This window comes from Lacerta agilis, chromosome 14 (genome assembly GCF_009819535.1).
Source record: "Lacerta agilis isolate rLacAgi1 chromosome 14, rLacAgi1.pri, whole genome shotgun sequence".
NCBI lineage: Eukaryota > Metazoa > Chordata > Lepidosauria > Squamata > Lacertidae > Lacerta > Lacerta agilis.
The window spans coordinates 3,585,692-3,610,731 of NC_046325.1; the positions used below are offsets into that span (position 1 = coordinate 3,585,692).

Genomic DNA, 25,040 nt, shown 5'->3' on the forward strand with positions numbered 1-25,040 from the left:
GCCTACCCAACAAGACAGGTTTTTTTAAAAAAATTATTTTAAAGTCCCCATTCAAGATGTTCGAGAAACGACGAATAATCGCCGGACAACTTTAGCTTTATTGAAACAATGCAAGGATATACAGTTTGGCGACCTTACAAAGAGATTGTTTTGTTGCAGGCGTGCATGAATAAATATACCTGTATCTTTCTGCCCCCCTCCAAACTTTACCCAGACCAAAAGGGAACCAGCCCGATTGATCCAATTCCTGGCACTGAAAGCCACAATTCCACGACATGCCGCTTTCCCCGTTTGCCAGACACACCAGGGACACCTTCGAAAGGCGCACCTTTCGAACCCAGGTCTTTGGGGACATTCGTTTTCCACTTGGGGGTGCCGCCTTCGGCCCCATGCCAACGCAGAACCTTCCTTCCTTCCTGTCTCACCGGAGGGGAGGCCTTTTCCTAACACCTCCGTTTGAAAAGGGAAATCATCTCATTTCCTGAAAACTTATGCAAAGAAAAAGTTTTAAAAAAGAAAGTGGAATCTGGAGGAGGCAGGCTGGTGCTCCCTCAAGGTGTCTCCTGTTGTTCCATTAGCTTTTTCCTCTGTTTCTGAGGTTCCAGACCTCTTCTAGAAACTTCTGGAAAGTTCTTAGGCCCCCTCCGTTGCAACCTCCGGAGCGGCTGAAGTTCCAGACCTCTCCGTGTCCCCGTTCCCTACTTTCTTTCTGCTCCTGCCAGGCCCAGTTCCGGATAAGGTTCTCTGAACATGCCTTCGTTCACACCATCCTTTAAAAGTGCTTTGATTCCACTTTAAACGGCCAGCGCTTCCCCCAAGGCATTATGGGAACTGACACCCGAGGCCATAAACCCGGATTTTCCCGGGATTCCAATGACGGAATTAGTGTCTGGGGGAAATCTGGGGCTCAACAACTTTCCTTTAAGAAAACTCAACAACTTTATGTGTCCGGGTTTTTACTTCTTGAAATATGTGTTATAAACCCTATCTTATCCTCCTGCCCAGAGGCACAATTCCCAGAATCCCCTGGGAAGAGGGGTTGATGGTTAAAGCACTCTGGAACTATAGTTCTACGTGGGGCAGATGGGGGGGTCTCCCCTCAACACTCTTAGCAAACTACAGCTCCCAGGACTCCCATGAGAGTCAGTCCCACTTCCCAGGGAATTCTGGGAACTGTTGCCCTGTAGGGGGGAATGGAAGGGTCCCCTCGCAACTCTCGGCATCATGAACAAACTACAGTTCCCATGATTCTCTGGGCCGTGGCTGTTTAAAGTGGTATCGCACAGGGCTTTAATGGAACAGGGTGGAAGCGGCCCACGTGACCTGCAACATCTCTTCGAGACTGAGGGGAAGATCGGCAAACAAAGCAGCATCGCAGTCGGAAGAAGGAAACAGCAGCAATAATAATTATAATAATAATAATACTCAAGAATAACAATGGAGCACTAGGAACAGACAAGACAGATTTGGCCAGCAAAATAACACATTTAGAAAGAGCAAAGTATAACGTTAAAAAAAAACAAAATGAAGTCAAACAACGATTCTAATAAAGTCCTCTAACTCGGCCTTCTCCAGTTTGGCGCCTTTTGGCGGCTTTGGACTACAACTCCCAGCAGCCCAGGGCAGCCATACTCCCAGCAGCCTCAGCAGCAGGCGGCTGCGCAGGCCAGGGGGCTGATGGGAGTTGTGGTCCAGGAGAAAGGCTGGCTAGAGGTTTCCGTGCAACATTTGCCACCCCGCTGTCGAAAGATGCGGCTAGCTTTTGTCCTGTGGAGGAGGAGAGCAGAATCCATAGCTGGGGTGTGGGGTTAGCCCCTGCTTTGCATGCAGAAGGTTCTGGGTTCAAATCTCAGGAGCAGGGGAAAGTCTGCCCGAGAGACTCTGCTGGTCAAAGGAGTCAAGTACTGGGCTGAATGTGCCCCAGAGGATTCTGGGAATCCACGGTCACAGCTTCCGCCCCCCCAAAGCACCTTGGGAATCCATAGCCGTGGCCTCCCTCCAGTGAATTACGGGAGGGAACTCTAGTTTGTTAAGGGTTTGATAATTGCTAACGAGCCCTCTCCCCGCGCTACAACTCCCAGCAGCCCCTAACAAATGACACCGTGTGGTATTAAGGCCACTCCACACCTCTAAAGCACGTCGGAAGCAAATTCTTTCCCCCAAATAATTCCGGGCGCCGTAGTTTTCACCCCTCGCAGCCTCAGCAAACTACAGTTCCCAGAATCCTTTGAGGGGAAGGGCGTGCTTTAAAGGGACGGTGCATTTATGCAGCCCGAGAGGTGTATATCAGATGTAACAGCTTTTTCTGCTCCTAACCTAAGAACCTGCACTGATTTCTCTGTGGGCCCAGGACTTTCGCGCATGCCTTACACCTCTCCTCCTTTGAGCACCGAATTTTTGCACCTCTCCTCTTTTGAGCACCGAATTTTGCACCGCTTCCCAGGCGGTGCTTTGGCAGGAAAAGTGAGGGGGTATGACCCCTTCCTCTACAAAAGTTAACATATAAACTAAAAAGGCAAGAGATTGGAAACTCTGCTTTTACTATTTTGGCACTGCCTGCAGAGCCGTACATCAGCAAAGGCTTCTGGGGTTTTTTCTCCACCCCCCCCCCCAAGAGGGGAGTAGGGCCTAGTGGGTTTATATCTTGGGAGTTGGGGGCACGAACCAAGAATGTTTGCTCAGTATCTCCCCTGCCCTGATTCTGAATAATAACCAGCTCTGAATCTAAACATTCGAAACTTGCCGAATTGTCTAAATTTGGGGGGGTTTGGATCTGGCAGGCGTCTGAATGTTTCTTCATTTAATTATTCGCAGGAACCTCTTTAAATAATGGAAAAAAATGCAGCCACAAAAGAATGTGAGTCGGATATTCTGAGTTTCAGACACCAAAAGGTCCAGCTCTCAGGTGCAGGACAGGGAAGATTCCAAACTGATACCTGAGCGCAGAATTTGCCGGTTGGCGGATTTGTGGATCTGGAAAAAAACCCTCACAATACGCTCCCCGCTCAGCAGAGACCGGCGTAAGGGCCTTCGAGGACTTTGTAGCGGATCTTGGTGTTGGTGACGGCGCCGTGTTTCTGCCGCAGGTGCAGCCGCAGCTGGCTCTTGTGGCGGAAGCGGACGTCGCATTTCTCACACTGCGGAGAGCAGACAGGTGTCAAGGCGGGCGCCTCCGTCCCAAAGTGCTCCGGGGCGGCTTCCCCCCCAACCTGGCGCCCCTTCGGCCGCGTCGGGCTACAACTCCCATCAGGCCCAGGGCCGTACGGCCGTGCTGGGAGTTGTATTCCGAAACAGCGGCACGCCTCTCCCCTTACATCTCTGTGGCAAAAGGAAACGCTGGGAAGGCAGCGTGGTGCAGTGGTTAGAGTATCAAAGTGAGACTGGGGAGGCCTGAGTTCGAATCCCTACTCAGGCAGGAGCCAAAGGACAGTCCACCGCTTTCTGAGGGAGTCTGTTCCTCTGCTGAACGGCCCTCACTGCCAGAAATTTCTTCCTAATGTGTAGGTGGAATCTTCTTTCTTGTAATCCATTGATTTGGGTCCTACCCTCCGGAGCAGCAGAAAACAAGCTTGTTCCACCCTCCTTGTGACAGCCCTTCAGATATTTGAACAGGCCTTCCCAGTCTCCTCTTTTCCAGGTTAAACACACCCAACTCCTTCAACCGTTCCTCATCAGGCTTGGTTTCCAGACCCTTTATAGTATTATTATTATTATTATTATTATTATTATTATTATTATTATTATCATCTGGCTGGGTTTCCCTAGCCACTCTGGGCGGCTTCCAACAAAAAATTAAAAATACATTAAAACACCAGTCATGAAATAAAACTTCCCTAAACAGGGCTGCCTTCAGATGTCTTCTAAATGTCAGGTAGTTGTTTATTTCCTTGACATCTGATGGGAGAGTGTTCCACAGGGCGGGCGCCACCACCAAGAAGGCCCTCTGCCTGGTTCCCTGTAACCTCACTTCTCGCAGGGAGGTAACCGCTAGAAGGCCCTCAGAGCTGGACCTCAGTGTCCAGGCTGGACGATGGGAGTGGAGATGCTCTTTTCAGTATATTGGGCCAAGGCCGTTTAGGAGCTGTGGTCAGCAAACTTTTACAGGAGGGGGCCGGTCCACTGTCCCTCAGACCTTGTGGGGGGCTGGACTATATTGTGGTTTTTTGGGGGGGGAATTGAATGAATTCCTATGCCCCACAAATAACCCAGAGATGCATTTTAAATAAAAGCACACATTTTACTTATGTAAAAACACAGATTCCCGGTCCATCCGCGGCCTGAATTGAGAAGGCAATTAGGCCAGATCCGGCCCCTGGGCCTTAGTTTGCCTACCTATGGTTTAGGGCAGGCATGTCCAACAGGTAGATCGTGATCTACCGGTAGATCACTGGACGTCTGCGGTAGATCACTGGTAGATCATTGGCTCCCCCCAAAGAAGCTGATCAACTGTGGCTCCCCTTAAAAAGGCTGAACATTTTACCTCCTCCCTGAAAAAACTCAACAACTTTGACTCAAACCCCAAAAAGGGGGGGGGGTAGATCACTGCCAGTTTTTAACTCTGCAAGTAGATCGCAGTCTCTTGGGAGTTGGCCACCCCTGGTTTAGGGCTTTCAAGGTCATCACCAACACTTTGAATTGTGCTCGGAAACGCACTGGGAACCAATGCAGGTCTTTCAAGACCTGTGTCATGTGGTCTTGTATTCCCTCCTCCGCACATCTCCCAACTTGTCAACATCCTCCTTAAATTGTGTTGCCCAGAACTGGACAAAGGACTCCAGGTGGGGTCCGACCAAGGCAGAACAGAGGGGGGGACAATGACTTCCCTTTGACTTTGGACATTAGGCTTTTGACGCAGCTTCAAATCGCGTTTGCTTTTCCCCTGCTCCTGCATCCGACTCCCAGCCTCTCGAGGTTCACCCTGGAGGCTGCCCTAGTGAAAAGGTGCCCTAAAAATCTGGAGGAACCAGAGGACACGGCGACGGGGCGAGAACAGGAGCCACCCGGAGTCACCAAGACCCATTTCTCGTCCGCCACACCAAACACACCGTGGAAAAACTCCCCCTCTCCCCACTCACGTGGTAAGGCTTCTCTCCCGTGTGGATACGGATGTGGCTCTTCAGGGTCTGGAGGTGCCGAAATCGAGTCCCGCACGTCCCACACGGGTAGGGCTTCTCCCCGGTGTGGATCAGGACGTGGGCCCTCAAGTGAGCGACCTGGGAGAAGGAAGGAGGAGTGAGCAGGGCTTTCCGTGTTCAGCTCTGCGGTTCCACGATTGCATACCTTCAGCCTCCAGGATAGCGCAGGCTGCCGGAAAGCCGGATGCGGGAATTAACCGAATTGACCAATCATCCGAACATGAACCTGGATGGCAGACACCCGACTGGCCCTCAACCAGGGTGCAATGCCAGCAGGCACCATGTGGGGGAGCCCTTTGCTGGGGCAAATAAGGAGGAAGCCTGCATAGAGAGGGTGGTTCATGGGCAGCCACTCAGATGATGATGATGAATAATAATAATAATAATAATAATAATAATAATAATAATTTATACCCCGCACATCTGGCTGGGTTTCCCCCAGCCACTCTGGGCGGCTCCCAACAGAATATTAAAAACACAATAAAACTTCAAACTTCCCTAAACAGAGCTGCCTTCAGATGTCTTCTAAAAGTGAAGATAGTTGTTTATTTCCTTGACCTCTGGTGGGAGGGCGCCACCACCGAGAAGGCCCTCTGCCTGGTTCCCTGTAACCTCACTTCTCGCAGGGAGGGAACCGCCAGAAGGCCCTCGGAGCTGGACCTCAGTGTCTGGGCTGAAGGATGGGGGTAGAGACGCTCCTTCAGGTATACTGGACCTTTGAGGCCGTTTAGGGCTTTCAAGGTCAGCACCAACACTTTGAATTGTGCTTGGAAATGTCCTGGGAGCCAATGTAGGTCTTTCAAGACCGGTGTTATGTGGTCTCGGCGGCTGCTCCAAGTCCCCAGTCTAGCTGCCGCATTCTGGATTAGTTGCAGTTTCCGGGTCACCTTCAAAGGTAGCCCCACGTACAGTGCATTGCAGTAGTCCAAGTGGGAGATAACCAGAGCATGTGCCACTCTGGCCAGACAGTCTGCGGGCAGGGAGGGTCTCATCCTGCATACCAGATGGAGCTCGTAGACAGCTGCCCTGGACACAGAATTGACCTGCGCCTCCACGGACAGCAGTGAGTCCAAAATGACTCCCAGGCTGCGTACCTGGTCCTTCAGGGGCACAGTTACCCCATTCGGGACCGGGGAGTCCCCCACAAGGAGGGTGTTGCCTCCCGCCCAATGCCAGGTACCCCCCTTTTTTTACCTGCACAAAACGAGATCCGCAGGTCTCACACTTGTAGGGCTTCTCCCCGGAGTGGATACGCAGGTGAGTCTTGAGATTCGCCGGGCGGTTGAACTGGGCGCCGCAAATCCCACAGTGGTACGGCTTCTCTCCTAAGCGCGACAGGTAGCAGTGGCACAGGTGAGACTTCAGGGGCCAGTCAGTTACACAGTTCTGCATACCCCCCTCGCCCACCGATATGGGACTCCATCGCCCCACTCTTAATAGACTCCTGGAATCACAGAGTTGGAAGGGACCGCCAAAGGTCATCCAGTCCAACCCCATCTCAACTAAAGCACCCCTGACAGATGGCCATCCAACCTCTGCTTAAAAACCTTCAAGGAAGGAGAGTCCACAACCTCCCAAGGGAGTCCGTTCCACTGTCAAACGGGAGAAAGATCTCCCTGATGTTTAGTCGGAATCTCCTGTCTTGAAACTTGAAGCCATTGGTTCGAGTCCTACCCTCCAGAGCGGGAGAAAACAAGCTTGCTCCCTCTTCCATGGGGCAGCCCTTCAGATATTTGAAGATGGCTTTCATGTCTCCTCTTCTCCTGGCTAAACATACCCAGTTACTTCAACCGTTCCTCATATGGCTTGCTTTCCAGACCCTTGATCATCTTGGTCGCCCTCCTCTGAACACCTCCCAGCTTGTCAGTATCCTTAAATCGTGGTGCCCAAAACTGAACACAGGACTCAAGGTGTGGTCTAACCAAGAAAGATAAGAGTAAGGCTATTCTTTCCATTGATCTGGAAACTAGACTTCTGTGGATACAGCCTAGAATAGCATTGGCCTTTTTTGCTGCTGCATCACACCGCTGGCTCATGTTAAGCTTGTGATCCACTGAGACCCCCAGGTCCCCTTCACATATAAGCCAGGTGTCCCCCATCTGACATTTGTGCATCTGGTTCTTCCTGCCTAAGTGCAGAACCTCACATTTGTCCCTGTTGAGGTTCAATTTATTGTTTTGATTATAAATATTGATATATAGATACAGTTACAGGTGGGTAGCCGTGTTGGTCTGCCATAGTCAAAACAAAAGAAAAAATTCTTTCCAGTAGCACCATAGAGACCAACTGGTATCTGAAGAAGTGTGCATGCACACGAAAGCTCATACCAAGAACAAACTTAGTTGGTCTCTAAGGTGCTACTGGAAGGAATTTTTTATTTTGTTTTGATATATAGATATATAGGGATGCGGGTGGCGCTGTGGGTTAAACCACAGAGCCTAGGGCTTGCTGATCAGAAGGTCGGCGGTTCGAATCCCCGTGACGGGGTGAGCTCCAGTTGCTCGGTCCCTGCTCCTGCCAACCTAGCAGTTTGAAAGCACGTCAAAAGCACGTCATAAATAGGTACTGCTCCGACGGGAAGGTAAATGGTGTTTCCGTGCGCTGCTCTGGTTCGCCAGAAGCGGCTTAGTCATGCTGGCCACATGACCCGGAAGCTGTACGCCGGCTCCCTCGGCCAGTAAAGCGAGACGAGCGCCGCAACCCCAGAGTCGTCCGCGACTGGACCTAATGGTCAGCGGTCCCTTTACATTTGAGTTTTATATGCACTGGCCTGGAGCCCATGTTCTGGATGAAAACCCAGTTTAGACATGTTCAAAATAAGGCAAAACAAATCCTGCACGCACCGGTATGCAGAGATCTGTGGCTTGCGAGGTTCCCTTTGTAGCGGAAGGCCGAGTTGCAGAAATGGCATTTGTACGGCTTCTCCTCAAGGGCGCTTCCTGAGGCTGGGGGGCTGCTTCCTCCTCCTCCTCCTCCTCCTCCTTCCCCCTCTTCTTCGTCTTCCTCCAGGTATCCTAAGTCACAGGCACTGCAGTCGTAAGGGCCAGCCCCTGCAGAGTCACAAGCGCGAGGCGTTTGGGCCTGCCTGGTCTGTGCAAGAACACACCCTCTGGCTTGAAATCCCTTTTTTCATAGACTCCCAGAATTGTAGAGTTGCAAGGGGCGCCGGGGGGGGGGGGGGTCATCTAGTCCAACCCCTTGCAATGCAGGAATATCATACAGGATTCGAACCTGCAACCTTGGCGTTATCAGCACCATGCGCTTACCAACTGAGCTTTATTTATTTATTTATTTATTATTAATGTTAAAAATGTGTTGCGATATGCAACATCGCATTGACAAAAATGTGAAAACGAGGCAAAACGCCATCCGACCCTGTGCACGTTATGAGAAATTCGCGCTAAAACCCGGGTGGGTTTTCAGGAGACCCTTTTAGAAAAAAATTAATGAATTGCGAACTGATGTGGAGAGGTGGATAAACTTATTTTTATTCATCGATTAAATCTATCAGTCACTTTCTTTTTTTAACCAGAGGAACTCAGAGCAACTTGCAACGTATAAATGAACAAAGGGATACGTTAGAACTGGCACAGAAGGAAAAGGAAGAAAAACTAATAATAATAATAATAATAATAATAATAATAATAATAATAATAATAAATTACTTATAACCTGTCCATCTGGCCGGGCCTCTCCAGCCACGTTGGGCAGCTTCCAACAGGATATTAAAAACACGATAAAACATCAAACATTTTATTATTATTATTATTATTATTATTATTATTATTATTATTATTATTTATTTATTTATTTATTTGTACCCCGCCCATCTGGCTGGGTCCCCCCAGCCACTCTGGGCGGCCTCCAACAGATATTCAAATACATTTAAAATATCACAGGTTAAAAGCTTTCCTAAACAGGGCTGCCTTCAGATGTCTTCTAAAAGCCAGATAGTTGTTTATTTCCTTGACATCTGGTGGGAGGGAGTTCCACAGGGCGGGCGCCACCACCGAGAAGGCCCTCTGCTATCTCACTTTGGGGGAAAGCAGGGTTTGAAACATCCCACCCGCTCAAGGAGGCTGCAGATAATTCAAAGCCAAAAGCCTGGCAGAAAAGAAATGCCCTAAGGATGTCTAATAATGGCGCCAGGCGAGCCTCCCTGAGGACAGCGTTCTACAAGTGGGGAGCCACCACCAAAAATGCGCTGTCCTCGTGTTGTGTTGCAGCCCTCCGGCCCTCCCGAGGAGGGGGCACACGGAGGCAGGCGTCCGATGGCGACCACAGCCCCTTCCTACTCACCAGAAACGCAGGGGTCTCCCTGCCCCATGGAAGCGTCCTCTGGAGGGTGGGAGCAAAGCAGGGGGGCTGGCTGGTTGCAGGCGGAGCAGTGGGGCTGAGAGGAAGGCAGCCTGGGCGAGAACGGAAGGAAGGAAGGAAGGAAGGTTAGAGCCGGGCAGAAACGTACCTTCCTATTTATAGCCAAGCCTTTCATCCCAGGTCTCAGAGCAGTCAGCAACAAGACTAAAGCAATTAATACGATGGATTGCAAACAATTACCGGTAAAACAAACAACTGATTGATGGAAAAATAATTGCACATCCCCAAAAGGCAGGAGGGAAATATGTGCCTTTGTGCGTTTACTAAAGAATATCTAGTGTTTGAGGCAGGGGTATTATTAGTATTATGATTGGATGGTCATGTGTCAGGGATTCATAGAATCATAGAATCCTAGAGTTGGAAGAGACCCCAAGGGCCATCCAGTCCAACCCCCTGCCAAGCAGGAAACACCATCAAAGCATTCCTGACAGATGGCTGTCAAGCCTCCGCTTAAAGACCTCCAAAGAAGGAGACTCCACCACACTCCTTGGCAGCAAATTCCACTGTCAAACAGCTCTCACTGTCAGGAAGTTCTTCCTAATGTTTAGGTGGAATCTTCTTTCTTGTAGTTTGAATCCATTGCTCTGTGTCCGCTTCTCTGGAGCAGCAGAAAACAACCTTTCTCCCTCCTCTATATGACATCCTTTGATATCTTTGAACATGGCTATCATATCACCCCTTCACCTTCTCTTCTCCAGGCTAAACATACCCAGCTCCCTAAGCCGTTCCTCATAAGGCATCGTTTCCAGGCCTTGGACCATTTTGGTTGCCCTCCTCTGGACACGTTCCAGCTTGTCAGTATCCTTCTTGAACTGTGGTGCCCAGAACTGGACACAGTATTCCAGCTGAGGTCTGACCAGAGCAGAATATAGTGGTACTATTACTTCCCTTGATCTAGATGCTATACTCCTATTGATGCAGCCCAGAATTGCATTGGCTTTTTTAGCTGCTGCATCACACTCTTAAACTGTGATTTTTGCATTGCTAGATGACTAGATGACGCTTGGGGTCCCTTCCAACACTATGATTATTTTTTTCCCCCAAAGCCAAAAAGATACAAATAAATACTAATAATAATAATAATAATAATAATAATAATAATAAAGTTATAAATCACAAAGAATACAAATAAAGGTACAGAAATTAACAAAGAAAAATAATAATTAGCAGATCACACCAACCATTCCCCCCCTTTCCCACCCACCACCTTGCCATATACTTCTAATATATTTTAACATAAATTGAACTAAAATATGACTTCCTTCCATCCATGCTAGGCCTTGACTATGATTCCATTATTGTTATTTAATATGTTTCTATCCCGCCTTTCTCCAGAGCCGGCGGCAGACACTAATTCCGCAATCTGGGGGGAGCCACAGAAAAAGTCCTCCCCCCTCCCTCCATCTCACCACCAAAGGTGTTGGTGGGAACAGAGAGATGTTGCATCAACGAACAGGGAGTTCCATAGTTGCAGAATCGGCCCTCTCACGTCAACTCAACCTCTCAGGGCAGCCAAGTCACCAGCCACATTTTTGCATCCTGGCCCGCAAAAAAAGGGCAGAAGTAAAAAAATAAGATACAAAATTCAACTGCCCACAAACATGAACCACACAAGACAGCCTTGCCTAATCCCACTTGAAATTGAGAAAAATTCCTTGTCTTTGCATGCCCCCGTTTTCACACTCTGAACTGTTGAACCCAGACCCATAGCTATTTCAGAGAACCACAGAGTTGGAAGGGACCCCAAAAGTTCATCTAGCCTGGCCCCCTGCAATGCAGGTATATGCAGCTGTCCCATACGGGGATTCGAACCTGCAGCCTTGGCGTAATCGGCACCATGCTGCGCCTGAGGAGTGTGTTTGGAGCAAGGTGCGATGGGAGAGAAATGGCGCTCCGGACACACTCAGAGGCTTATCCCTATGCTCCTAGACGTGCGTGCAACAACAAGATGCGGAGGAAAGGCACTCTGCACAAGCTCAGAAGCACCCTCCTCAATTGTTACAATCAGGGAATTTCTGACACCCAGCCAGGGCCGGATTTAGGTTTGATGAGGCCCTAAGCTACTGAAGATAACGGGGCCCTTTAGATGTCCAGCTGTCCTTTGTCAACAACAAATTGTCACTGGTTTTTTGTGTGTTGAATATATGCTATATGGTCATTGATGGACCTCATAGGTATCTCAAGCCGTTTGCCCATGCTGCCAGGCAACCAGTCCATTATGCAGAATGTAGGCACCCTATATATAGAAAGGAGCAAACCCGGGATATTTTAGGGAGCAGGCTAGCAGGCGGGGCCCATGACTTACATCCTAGGAGCCTACACAACACAAAACACTGTTGCTGTATATAGATTTCATTTTGTTTTTTAACTTATATTTTGGAAATGTGCTTCCAGTTGTTGTTTTCCCCTTAAATCCCCCCTTTAAATCTACATCCAGTTCTTTTCCCCTTTAAATCCCCCCCAAGAGAGTGGGGCCCTAAGCTATAGCTTGTTTAGCTTATACGTAAATCTGGCACTGAGCCCAGCTGACACCCCCCGCCCCAAGGAAACTAAACATCTTTTTTTTCCAACATGCAGGCCGGAGTCCATCTGTAAAGCCCCCTCCCACCCCACTGGCTCCCTGACCTGTGAAGGAGGCTCCTGTCCCCGGGGTCTCCATCCCGGCCGGCCTGGCCGTGCGATTCGGGGGGGTCCGGCCTCCCCTCGCGCAGCATAGAGTTGAGGACGATGAAGCGGTACTTCTTCCAGTGGCAGGCTTTGGGGTCCGCGCCTGGGGGGGCGCAGCCGCTGGACTCGCGGGGGGAGGCCGGCTGGCCCGGAGGAGACTGGTCCCCGGCCCCTGGCGACATCGCAGACCCCAATTCCTTGTCCTTAGGGCAGTAGGGAACTGGCAGAGGGCAGCCGGAGGCGGTGGTGGGGGGTTCCTCTTGCCCCTGCCGTGGGAAACTGGGTGCGAGGGACCCCCCGGCGTCTTCCAGGGGTTTGTGGCGGAGGAAGGTGGGCGCCGGGGGGGTGAGGAAGAAGGTCACCCGGTCGTAGCTGCGTAAGAACATAAGAACAGGACACAGTAAGAAGGACTAGCGTCCCGTTCTCACAGCCCATTATGGAAACCCACAGTCAGAATTCGAACACAGGAGCCTTCTCCTCTGACTTCCAGCAACTGGGATTATTCAGAAGCATTTGCTGCCTCCAACTGTGTGGTGGCAGAGCTTAGCCGTTCTGGCTAGGTAAAGGTAAAGGGACCCTTGACCGTTAGGTCCAGTCGCGGACGACTCTGGGGTTGCGGCGCTCATCTCGCTTTACTGGCCGAGGGAGCCGGCGTACAGCTTCTGGGTCTTGTGGCCAGCATGACTAAACCGCTTCTGGCGAACCAGAGCAGCGCACGGAAACGCCGTTTACCTTCCCGCCGGAGCGGTACCTATTTATCTACTTGCACTTTTGACGTGCTTTCGAACTGCTAGGTTGGCAGGAGCAGGGACCGAGCAACAAGAGCTCACCCCGTCGCGGGGATTCGAACCGCCGACCTTCCGATCGGCAAGCCCTAGGCTCTGTGGTTTAACCCACAGCGCCACCCGCGTCCCTAGCCGTTCTGGCCAGTTGCCGTCAATAGCTGTCTCCTCCATGAATCTGCCTGGACCTCTTTTCAAGCCGTCCTGTGGCAGTGAGTTCCACTGCGCTGCGTGGGGGGAAAAATGCTTTGTCTGCCCTGAACGAGAGAAAGAAGCAGAGAAGGAGGAGGAAGTGGGATAGGCCTTCTGAATTGAAGGAGCCTTTGTTGTCATCTCCCCAAATTTCCACGGCTGCCTTTAAGACAGCCGGTCTGCATCTAGCACCTGCTCAAAGCTTATTTCCTTAGGCAAGCCTACCAGGTATGTTTTAAGAACGGCAGAGTGCTTATATTTTGACGAATTTTACACCGACGTTGCCTCCCACGTTTGATTTCACTGGCCCTTCTTTGGTCCAGCAGCGTCCTGCTCTCACAGTGGCCAACCAGATTCCCAGGATGAGAAACCCCCAAGCAGGATTCGAACACAGGAGCCCACTCCGTTCCTGCGTTTCCCAGCGACTGAGACTCAGAAGCATTTGCTGCCTCTTACCATGGACTGTTCTGGATGATAGCCTCCCCCCCCCCCAGCCTTTTCGAATTGGTCCAGTCCTCTTTTAAAACCATCCAAGTTGGTGGCGGTCGCCGCCTCCAGTGGCAGGGAGTTCCGCAGTTCCTCTGCCTCGAATCTTCCAACCCATTTCTCAGCGATTCGTCCTCTTGCCCTCCCCGCCCGCCCGCGTACCTGGCCTGGATGAAGCGATGGCAACTCTCCACCACGTGCTCCATCTGCAGGTAAGAGGCGGCAGCCAGAACCGCGGGCACGGTGCCCGGCGTGAGGATCAGGCGGGACGTGTACATGAAGTCGAGGAGGGCCTGGAACCCGGCGGGCTCGATGGAGCTGGGCAAGGTGAGCACGCTGACCTCGTGGCCCCCCTGGCCCAGGAAGATGGAGTAGAAAAACCCACTGGGAAGGGCACACAGAAGAAGGAGGAGGAGAGGAGTCAGGGCAAGAGGACCGCAAGTCCCAGCATGCATTGCTCCCTTAAGCGAAGTAGAAGGGACCACAGTTCCCAGCATGCTCTAGCTGCAGCCACTTTCTATGCCAGGATGTGGGAAGGTCACATAGGGCAAACCATGGTTTCCTTTAGGAGACCATGGTTTCCTTTGGGAGACCATGGTTTCCTTTGGGAGACCATGGTTCTGGAGCACCCTGGTTAGGATTTGTGAATATTATTATTATTATTATTATTATTATTATTAATAATTTATTTATACCCTGCCAATCTGTCTGGGTTTCCCCAGCCACTCTGGGCAGCTCCAAACATAACAACAACAACAACAACAACAACAACAACAACAACAACAACAATGTGATAAAACATCAAAACGAGACCCTTGCTGTTCCCAGGATGACACAGCTCCTGGGTCTTCCCACGGCACATGGTTCAACTTCGTAATTGTAATACGAATACTTTTATATTGTGCTGGACGGTCCGGGAATCAGCGTATTTTTACATGAGTAGAATGTGTGCTTTTATTTAAAATGCATCTCTGGGCTATTTGTGGGGCCTGCATGGGTGTTTTCACACCAGCAGAATGTGTGCTTTGGTTTAAGATGCATCTCTGGGTTATTTTGTGGGGCATAGGAATTTGTTCATTTTTTTTCTTCTTCTTCCAAAATATAATCCGGCCCCCCACAAGGTCTGAGGGACAGTGGACCGGCCCCCTGCTGAAAATGTTTGCTGACCGCTGCCCTAAGCTATAGCTTCAGTTACAGGTGGGTAGCCGTGTTGGTCTGCCATAGTCGAAACAAAATAGAAAATTCTTTCCAGTAGCACCTTAGAGACCAACTGAGTTTGTTCTTGGTATGAGCTTTCGTGTGCATACACACTTCTTCAGAACTTTATTCTGTAACTTTATTCTGTTTGTTTGTTAACGAATGCCTTTCGTCTAGCAAGTTTTTCGTCTAGCGAGGCATTCGTCTAGCGAGGGACCACTGTATTGTGCAACAGCTTTAGAAATTAAAAAAAAATCCTTCCAGTGGCACCTTAGAGACCAACTAAGTTTGTTCTTGGTATGAGCTTTCCTGTGCATGCACACTACTTCAGATAACTTTCTTTCAGTGTGCATGCACACGAAAGCTCATACCAAGAACAAACTCAGTTGGTCTCTAAGGTGCTACTGGAAAGAATTTTCTATTTTGTTTAAGCTATAGCTTGTTTAGCTTATACGTAAATCTGGCACTGTATCACATGCCATGTGGTTGCTCTGTGTCCTGGCAGCGCCATGTGTGCGCCACAAAACCGGTGCCCCATATCTGGGGCCTCTCGCACTCCCTGAACCATGTGGGGCTCACTGGACGTGTCTCCCAACCAAACGCTCCTCATGCGCTCCCTCTTACGCTTTCACGAGCTGCCGCTGCCCTCCTGTGGATCCCCTTGGCCACGCGTGGCACGGACACACACAAGTAGGGTGGGACGCTCACCTGCAGGCGGTGAGGACGGCTTTGTGGGCCTGCAGAGGGCACCCCCCCACCCGCAAGGTGACGTCCGTGAGGATGTGGCGCTTCCGGAGCTCATTCAGGTTCATCAGGACGTCGCCGGAGTGGCGCGTGAACTCGCGCACGTCGCTCTGGTCGCGTGGACCGGCCATCGCGCCTGCGGGAGCGGGAAGAGCCTTAGAATCGCAGAGACCACCAAGGGTCATCTAGTCCAACCCACCGTTGCGGGACTCGAACCCGCAGCCCTGAGATTAGGAGCCTCCCACTCTGCTGGCCAATAGATATACAGGACATAATATATACAGGTAGAGGGAAGTCAGTTGACACACAAGGAATAGGAAGAATGTGATGGTAAAGGGGAGAAAGAAAGAGGGAATATGAAGGTGATGTGTTGCTATGAACTTTGTGTATAGAATATTTGAACGATGGTTTGTACTCCTTAAATAACTTTGTGTACTTGACAAGTATTTTTTTCTTTTTTTATATATTTTCTTTTATGTATCGTTTTCTTTTTGCTACATGTGGGTGCATGGATTAATTTGTTTTCTTTTTTTGGTGAATTTTTAAATGCAATAAAGATATCTATAAAAAGAAAAGAAAGAAAGAAAAATTAAAAGCATATACAGTTACACCAAAAGCAAGAAAACCTAAAAGATCACGGGGAGAAAGAGAGAGAAAGAGAGAGAAACACACACACACACACACACACACAAAATATAGATTTAAATCTCTGGGGAAAACTTTGGAAGAGTGATTTGAAGTTCACAGCATGTTATTCACCGAAGGAGAACTACCTGAAAATGATTTATAGATGGTATTTAACTCCGAGTAGACTTGCTAAAATGTATATGTCCGAATCGGATAAGGGCTGGAGATGTAATGAGGTTAAGTTTTATCACATGTGATGGACTTGTAAAAGGATAAAAGAGTATTGGGAAATGATATATAATGAATTGGGGAAAAAATGTTTAAAAGTACCTTTCCAAAAGAAAACCACAGAGTCCTCTTTGCTGGGGATAATTCAGATGGAAATTCCCAGGTGTCAAAAAAGGCTATTTATGTATGCTACTACTGCGGCCTGTGTTTTGTTAGCCGAAAAATGGAAAAGGAGCGAGGTCCCAACCGAAGGAAACTCGAAAAATTAGAATATCGTGGAGAGGTTCATTTCTTTCAGTAATTCAACTTAAAAGGTGAAACTAATATATGAGACAGACTCAGGACATGCAAAGCGAGATATGTCAAGCCTTTATTTGTTATAATTGTGATGATTATGGCGTACAGCTGATGAGAACCCCAAATTAACAATCTCAGCTTTGGGGTTCTCATCAGCTGTACGCCATAATCATCACAATTATAACAAGCAAAGGCTTGACATATCTCGCTTTGCATGTCACGAGTCTATCTCATATATTAAACTCCAGTAGCTAATGAAAACAATCGCTTACATAAATGGACTATTCCACGATATTCTAATTTTTCGAGTTTCACCTGTAGAATAAGAGAACAAGAAGAACATACGTTTAGAGAAGACTGTAAAACGTTTACTGAATATATGGGTGAAAATTGTGTTCGTTTAAAAACGCTGGTAGCATTGAGATAAAAATCCAGCAATGTTAAATAAATTTCTATGGATGTAACAATGGTTTACTGAACGGTTTGGTTCATGTAAAATATGCAGGGATGTTTGGCATGCAAAACGGAACAATGGAAAAAGAGAAGGAAGGGAGTCATTGATTTAAGGTTGTTTAAATGAATATTTTGAAATGTAAATTAGAAAATGAGGGAGAGAGAGAGAGAGAGGGAGGGAGGGAGAGAATGAGCCTCACACTCTGCCGACTGAGCTGCCTTGAGCTCGGGTGTCCTGGAGTCATATCGAGAACTCGAGAGTTGGAAGGGGGCACCCCAGCGGCCATCTAGCCCACCCCCCTGCAATGCAGGAATCATAGCTGAAGAACCCCTGACAGATGGCCACCTGAGCTGTGTTTAGAAACATCCATCAAAGGGGAGTCTTCCCAGGCCAGGGACGCAGCTCAGAGCTGGAGGGCACAACCCAGGAATCCTGGCTGCCAGCCGGCTCTTTGATCCTCCCTCCATTCATTTACTGAAGAACGCAGAGGTCTTGGCGCCCTGCCTTTTGCGGCCGCACGCAGCTCACCTCCAAGAAGTCATGGAAAACCCTCCCGGGAGTCCCTCGTTCCCACGATCCCTTGCACCCAATTTGTTGTGTTTATTTAATGCATTTGTATCCAGCCTTCTTCCCAAGTTAGGATTCGAGGCGCCTTCAAATATCTGATGGATCGGTCGACGACTGCATTTGCATCTCACCTTTTTTCTCTCCAATTTGCTCAAAGGGGCACGCATGGTTCTTCCCCCCCACCCCCACGACAACCCTGCGAGGCAGTGACTGGCTCCAAGGCACCCAGGGAGCTTCACGGCCGAATGGGGATTCGAACCCTGGCCTCTCCCAAGTCCTGGTCCTGTGCGTACGCACGGTACATTCGAAGCGCATTTCCTTCTCCTCAAGAGAATCTCGGGTGCTGGGAATTGTAGGTTTGCGAAGGGCTTAAACTTCAGTTCCCAGGGTTCTTAAACCTCAAAGGGATTTCAGATTTGCCCATGCGTTCGAAGCCCATGTCCCTGCCCCTTTAAGAGTAATGGAAACTGTAGTTCTCCAAGGGTCCTTGGAATCATCGCACCCCAAGGGGTAAACTACAGTTCCCGGGATTTTTATTTTTGTTTTGTTTTGTTTTTTGAAATCATTTTTATTTGATTTCACAAATATAAATTTATATTCCAAATGGATTTTTTTATTCCGAATTATATATTTGGAATATAATTTACCTGCACGATGATGTGGATATGGCTCTATTGTCCTGAGCCTTTGGGGAGAAAAGCGCAAGGCGAGCGCATGAGACCATGGAAACTGAGACCGCCTCTCCCCCACCAAACCACCCCCCCGGGTCCCGTTTCCTCCCAGCCCGCTGCTAAGAACCTAAGAAGACCCTGGACTCATCTAAACCCAACCACCCTCTTTTCACGTGAAGCAAGCTGGTGCCCACGATGGAGAAACCCGCAAGCAGAACCCGAGCGCACGAGAATCTCTCCCCAGCAACTGGCATCCAGACGCATTTACTGCCTCCGACAGGGGACGGCGTAGAGCATAGCCCTCTGGGCTAGCGGTAGCCACGGGTAGCCTCTCCTTCACCCCTTGAACCCCGTTCCCCCCCCCAAGAAAAAAAAACCCACCTGCCCTTCACCCCTTTTGCGCATTTTTGGGAACGCCTGGTTTTGGGTACTTACCCCCCTGTCCCGCAGGGTCTTTCCTGGAGCCGCCTGCAAGGTGCTATCCCTGCCCGCAGGTGGGGAGGGGGCCAGAGAGCCAGCTGAACCCCCTTTCACCCCCCCGAAGCCGCGGCGCCCCGAGAACCAGCCTCAGAGGACCGCCGGGCCGGCATGGCCTTTTTATAACGTCGGAAAGGAAACGGCGTAAGTCACACATCCTTCCTTTCAGAGTTTGGCTCAGCTGTACTGGGAAGCAGAGAGAGGTGTGTCTGTGTGGGGGTTTTTTTGGCTGGGGGGGACAGGAGTGGGTGTATTTATAGCGCTTTCAGGAAAAAGAGGGGGCGCTTGCAACTCAGGGAAACTCTGCTCCGCGTCTTAGCCGTACCCCACAACCCCAAAGATAGAAGCATGACACCCCCCCCAATAAAAACCCTGGCTGCCTTCTTCCAGTTCCCCAAATCTTGATATCTTGCCAAACGCACTGGGTGGGGGGGGGATGTCCCTGATTCAAAGCCCCCTCCCCACCCCTAAGGCTTTTTCTAGACTTTGCTTCACGCTTCCTTACATTGTGACATTTCTTGCAAAGCGGAGGGCGTGCGTTGGAGGGGTTTTTAGGTTTTTTTTTGTTTTTTTTTTGTTGGGGGGGTGGGCGAAGGCCGGAGAGAGGAAGCACCTGTTTGCATGAGACCATTTCCTCCCCTCTCCCCCCCCCCCCCACCATCGCGCTTTTCCTGAGTCTTTGGTCCCGAGTTCAAACGGAGCCAAAAGGACGGCGGGAAGAGTGGGGGGGGGGTCCCAGTTCCCTCGGCCGTGGACTATCCGAGGGCGTTTCTCTCAACCCCACCCCCTCCACGCAGCTGGGAATGGAAAGGTGCGCTGCATGGACAGAGTGGACGGAGAAAAGTCGATTTCCCCATCTCTCCTAACTCCAGTGAGTGTTGGAAGATTTAGGAAAGGGGGGGAAGGAGGACTTCTTCGCGCGGCGCGGAGCTAATCTGCGGAACTCCCTGCCACAGGAAGCAGTGATGGCCACAAATCTAGACGTCTACTGGCCAGGCCATGGCTATGCTCTATCTCCACAATAGTTTTTTCTGGCACCTGCCCCCGAGTGGTTTTGCAAAACCCAGAGGCTTGCTTCCTCTGATGCCAGGCACAAACAGAGGAGCTGCGATCACCGGATCTCTCTCCTTTCCTAACTGATATTGGACAGCAGGCGTCTCCCTCGCAGTGGACTCCTAATCTCTTGCCTTCGAATTCCTGAACCATAAATCTCAGATTCTGCAATACTTGCTCAATGAAGGTGGTGGGAGCACTCTGTGTATGTTTGGGGACACTCTTCCTTCCTTGAAACCTCTGCTCTTCTTGTGTTCCAGTTCTTCCAAACAGCAGGTGAGATAGCAAACCTGTCTCTCCTGAGTCTCACCTGAGTCTCAAAAGTCATGGGTAGGCAAACTAAGGCCCGGGGGCTGGATCCGGCCCAATCGCCTTCTCAATCCGGCCTGCAGACGGTCTGGGAATCAGTGTGATTTTACATGAGTAGAATGTGTCCTTTTATTTAAAATGCGTCTCTGGCTTATTTGTGGGGCCTACCTGGTGTTTTTACATGAGTAGAATGTGTCCTTTTATTTAAAATGCGTCTCTGGCTTATTTGTGGGGCCTACCTGGTGTTTTTACATGAGTAGAATGTGTGCTTTTATTTAAAATGCGTCTCTGGGTTATTTGTGGGGCACAGGAATTCGTTCATACATATTTTTCCAAAATATAGTCTGGCCCCCCACAAGGTCTGAGAGACAGTGGACCGGCCCCCTGCTGTAAAAGTTTGCTGACCCCTGTCTGGACTGTTATTTAGCAGGAGGGTGGTTCTCATGTGCTGAAAACAGGCCTGTTATAAAATCACAGAACCAGAGAGTTTGATGGGGACACCAAAGGGTCCTCCAGCTCAACCCGCTGCAGTGTCAGGGAGGGGACTCGGTTTCACCCTCGTTGCTGACAGACTAGCTTTCTAGGTGAGAGGATATTGTTATAGTTCTGTGCAGAAGAGCATTCAGTGATTGCAATGTGAACAGCCATCTGTCTGGAAGTATAAGGCCTCTGCTGGACATTGGTCAGTTGGAAATCCCAATATAGGTCACGGAAATTGGGTAACTATTTCTTGTGGCAGACAGGTCTTCCTTGAGCTAGCCACCCTGGCCAGCAGTCATCAATAGCCCTCTCCTCTGCCATGAATTTGTCCGATTATACTGTAAAGCCAGCCAAGCTGGTCATTGCTGCCTTCTGTGGCAGGGAGTTCCATAGCTTAACTATTTGCTAACCATAGTTTACCTACCAGATGTGCTCAACATAGTTCACCTACCAGTTTAACTATGTGCTAACCATGGTCTATCTGCCGAAAATTTGTCACTAGCCGTATCCCAGAGAGAAGTGAATTCCATAATTGGGGTGCCAACACCAATAAGGCCCTGCTGTCTGCCACGGACTGAGTTATCCTCACACTTGGTCCTCTTCCTACAATGTGTCGGAAAAACATGCCGCTGGAGAGACTTAGCCATGGTGAAATGGGCAGGCTGGATCCCAGAGCTGGCTTGAGACGAGTGCGAATTCTGCACTGCTCCAGAGGCTCCCTTTAAAGTTCTCTTCCAAACTTTGCCTTTTGCAGCGCGGGATTTCTTCCCAATGCCATCATCCCCTCTTGAAGCTCTCTTTCCTTCTTTCTCCCCCGCAAGACAGTCAGCGCGGTGTAGTGGTTAGAGGGCTGGACTAGGACCTGGGAGGCCATGGTTCGAATCCTGCCTCCGCTACCGTCTCTCAGCCTGGCCTACCACACGAGGTTGTCAGGAGGAGAGAAGAGAGCCATGCACCCCCCCCCTTCTGCTCGATGGGAGGAAAAGGTCGGATTGAAACAAAATGAGCAAATAAACAGCCCTCTTGATTGAGAGGCAGTGTGTTGCAGTGGTTAGAGCATTGGATTAGGGTTCGAATTCCCCCCACTCGACCCATGGGAGTCATTCTCTCGGCCTCAACTACTTCGCAGGGTTGTCGTGGGGATTCAACGAGAAGCGGGAGAGAACCATGTAGGCACCTTGGAGCAAACCGGAGGATAAAAAGCCGAGATGAAATGCGATGAAATAAATGGGAATGGACCCCAGGAAAGGTGCTATGGACTTCCCTGCGAAAAAAACCCAACAGCAAAAGACCCTCGCTGGGCAAGACAGGTCAGCTTTTGGGTGGTGTGGTGGGTGGAGGGGAAGGGGGTGTCAGGAAAACGTGCAAAGGCAGAAATGAGGTCCTGGAGTCAGCTGGGTAATTTCGGGAGACTTTGTGAGCTGTTGGAAGAAGTTCCCAGGTCCGAAATAGCAAAAGGACTCCGAGATGCTCCTGCAGATTCGTATTATATTTAGACTTCAGATTTCACAGAACGCTGCAGCGGTCAGCAGGGTGGGGTGTTGGGGGGGGGGGCGTGCCCAGCCTTAAAAATAGACGCTTGCTCGCCTCGGGCGGAAGAAGATTGTGGGCAGGCCTCATTCCAGACCGCCAGAGTGCCAATGTGGCAGCCGGTTGGAGAACCGCCCTTTGGGCTTTCTTTGCCAGATGCCTGTTTTTCCTGATCTATAGCCTTCTCTCCATCCGCCCCCCCCCGGCTTCTTTGGCCTGATAGAAAGGACCGACCTGCGCTCTAACCACTGCACCACCCCACCGTTCCCTCCCCGATTCATCTCGCACACAGAACTGCGGCAATATTTGCTCTTTCCGGCTCTCCAGTGTCTATTAAAGCATTTGAGCCGCGGCCAAGATTGATAAAGAGGCCCGGCGGGGCCCGATAAGGTTGGGAGAGTGCTAGGGCGAACGAGACGGTGATTCACGTCCGTTTCCCGTGTGTGTGTGTATGTGCGTGTGTGTGTGAGCTTGCTCAGCAGGTCAAATCCCCGCCTCCTTCCTCAGAAGCCTCTCCCGATCACCTTCAGGCGTATATATGAACGTGAATCATAGACTTGCAAAGTGGGAGGGGGCACCCAGGGGTCATCCAGTCCAACCCCCTGCAATGCAGGAATCAGAGCTCAAAAAATCCCTGGCAGGCGGCCTTGAAAAAACTCCAAGGAAGGAGAGCCCACTATGAGGGAGTCCATTCCGCTATCAAATGGCTCTTACCGTCACGGTCTTTTGCACTCTGCACATGCCTTGGTTTCTTTATACCTAGTTCTGGCGTCTAAATGCTTAGTTCTGGCGTTGGAAGCAGAAAATAGGCTCTGGGGACCTTCCTTGGCTAGCTAAGGCACTCTTTTTCCAACCTGGTGCCTTCCAGATGTTTTGGACTACAGCTCCCATCACCCCATGGGAAGGGGACCCGAGGGTCATCTAGTCCAACCCCCTTTGTTGCAGGAATCCTGCCCCCAGTCGCCCCTGGGCGGGCTCGAATCACCAACCTTCTGGCGCACTGACCCAATGCGCCAGCTATACTGTAGGAATGAGACACCACCATAAATTTCAATCCATGGCGAACAAAAACCAAACCACCAAGGATCGAGTTTGTCAGGCAGCGTCCAGAGGAGGCTTAGGAGATCCGGGTTCAGATCTCGACTCTGCCGTGAAACATATCAGGCAGCCTCGGACTGAACCCACGCAGCCTGGACCTAACTCACAGTGTTGTTGTTCTAAAGTTAATGGGGACGGTTGGGGGCAAGAACACCCCACACATCGCCCCTCAAGGCGCTTGGGTGAAAAATGTAATAGGGGAAGGTGTCAACTCTCATTTCAGGATAAAGGTAAAGGGACCCCTGACAGTTAATTCCAGTCGCGGACGACTCTGGGGTTGCGGCGCTCATCTCGCTTTCAGGCCGAGGGAGCCGGCGTTTGTCCGCAGACAGCCTCCGGGTCATGTGGCCAGCATGACTAAGCCGCTTCTGGCGAACCAGAGCAGCGCACGGAAACGCCATTTACCTTCCTGCCAGAGCGGTCCCTATTTATCTCCTTGCACTCTTGACATGCTTTTGAACTGCTAGGTTAGCAGGAGCAGGGACTGAACAACGGGAGCTCACCCCGTCACGGGGATTCGAACCGCCGACCTTCTGATCGACAAGCCCTAGTCTCTGTGGTTTAGACCATAGCGCCACTGCACCTCTCATTAGAATCACCAAAAGAGTTTTGGGATTCTAGTTTAGTTACAACCATTTAATTTAATTGCATTTAATTGCCTTCCCTTGCCTTGCAACCCCACCATTTTTCTCCAAGGAACTCAAAGTGCTGCACACGGCTCTCATTTAATCCTCACAACTGCCCTGTGAGGTAGGTTCAGCCGAGAGAGGCGGCGACAGGCCCGAGGTCGCCCAGTGAGCTTCATGGCCAAGCGAGGATTTCAACCCTGGTCTTTCCTGGGGGTCCACACCGGCCTTCCCTGATGGGAACCGTAGTCCAGGCCACCTGGAGGGTCCTCAGCTGGGGAAGGGTGAGCTCAGACCCCCCCTTGTGACGGCCACGAAATCCCACTCCTTCTTAAGGAGCTGGCACCCAAAGGTCATCTGGCAAACCCCTCCAGTGCTGCGCCGATGGGATTTGTAGTCCGAGGCGTCTGGAAGGCTGGAGCAAGAGCTCTGACCGGGAAACATGAGCGGCGGCCAAAGGCAGACAGCGGCAGAGGCAGGGTAGGATCCCCTCCCCTGCCAGGCGTGCCGTGACACGCAGACCCCCGACCGGGATCCTGGCACACCCTGTCCCTGTCTCAGACACGCAACTCTGCATCACAGCTCCCTAGGCGAGGTGGGGGGGGGGGAATAGCGCCAGGCCCCCCCCACTCCTTTTCCAAGCCTGGGTGCCTAGGCCTGCCTCCGCCCACTAGACCCAACTGCCCTCAGGAATCCTGGCTTCCCACCAGGCCTTCTTTCCTGGGGAAGGGAACCCAGGAGTCCTGCTCCCCTCCCCCACCTTCCCCTGCCCCCCACCCCCACCCAAGAGGACCCAGGAGTCCTGCCCTGCTGGTACCCACCAGGAAAAAAACACCACTTTTATTATTATGATTTTAAGAAACTTTTAATTTTTAAACTACAAGCAAAAGACAAACCACACTGAACATACTGAAATGAAACAAAGAGGACCCAGGAGTCCTGCCACGCCTCTTGAGCTGGCAGACCCCCTTTTTAGAGGACTCTGGAGACCTTCTCTCCCCCCCCCAAAAAAAATCCTGACACACTTCCTCCCAGAGGACCCA

General features: G+C 50.5%; 1 protein-coding gene across 1 annotated transcript; it reads right to left on the bottom strand.

The window, feature by feature from the left end:
• Positions 1-2,998: 2,998 nt before the first annotated feature.
• On the bottom strand, positions 2,999-19,061 carry BCL6B (BCL6B transcription repressor). Its single transcript, XM_033169556.1, has 9 exons — positions 18,860-19,061; positions 15,545-15,716; positions 13,802-14,023; positions 12,138-12,551; positions 9,435-9,544; positions 7,979-8,185; positions 6,330-6,460; positions 5,076-5,213; positions 2,999-3,137 (listed from the first exon to the last, which is right to left on the bottom strand). Exons 2-9 carry the CDS (start codon positions 15,709-15,711, stop codon positions 3,006-3,008), a joined length of 1,521 nt encoding a protein of 506 aa, XP_033025447.1. The 5' UTR covers positions 15,712-15,716; positions 18,860-19,061; the 3' UTR covers positions 2,999-3,005.
• Positions 19,062-25,040: the final 5,979 nt, after the last annotated feature.

What these genes read in the sequence shown, in the direction of transcription:
- BCL6B (XM_033169556.1), bottom strand. Translation starts at nt 15,711, where the DNA reads ATGGCCGGTCCACGCGACCAGAGCGACGTGCGCGAGTTCACGCGCCAC. An exon ending in CATCGCTTCATCCAGGCCAG is followed by an intron (nt 12,552 to 13,801) that starts GTACGCGGGCGG and finishes GTTCTTACGCAG; the next exon opens with CTACGACCGGGTGACCTTCT. An exon ending in CGGGAGAGAAGCCTTACCAC is followed by an intron (nt 3,138 to 5,075) that starts GTGAGTGGGGAG and finishes TGCTCTCCGCAG; the next exon opens with TGTGAGAAATGCGACGTCCG.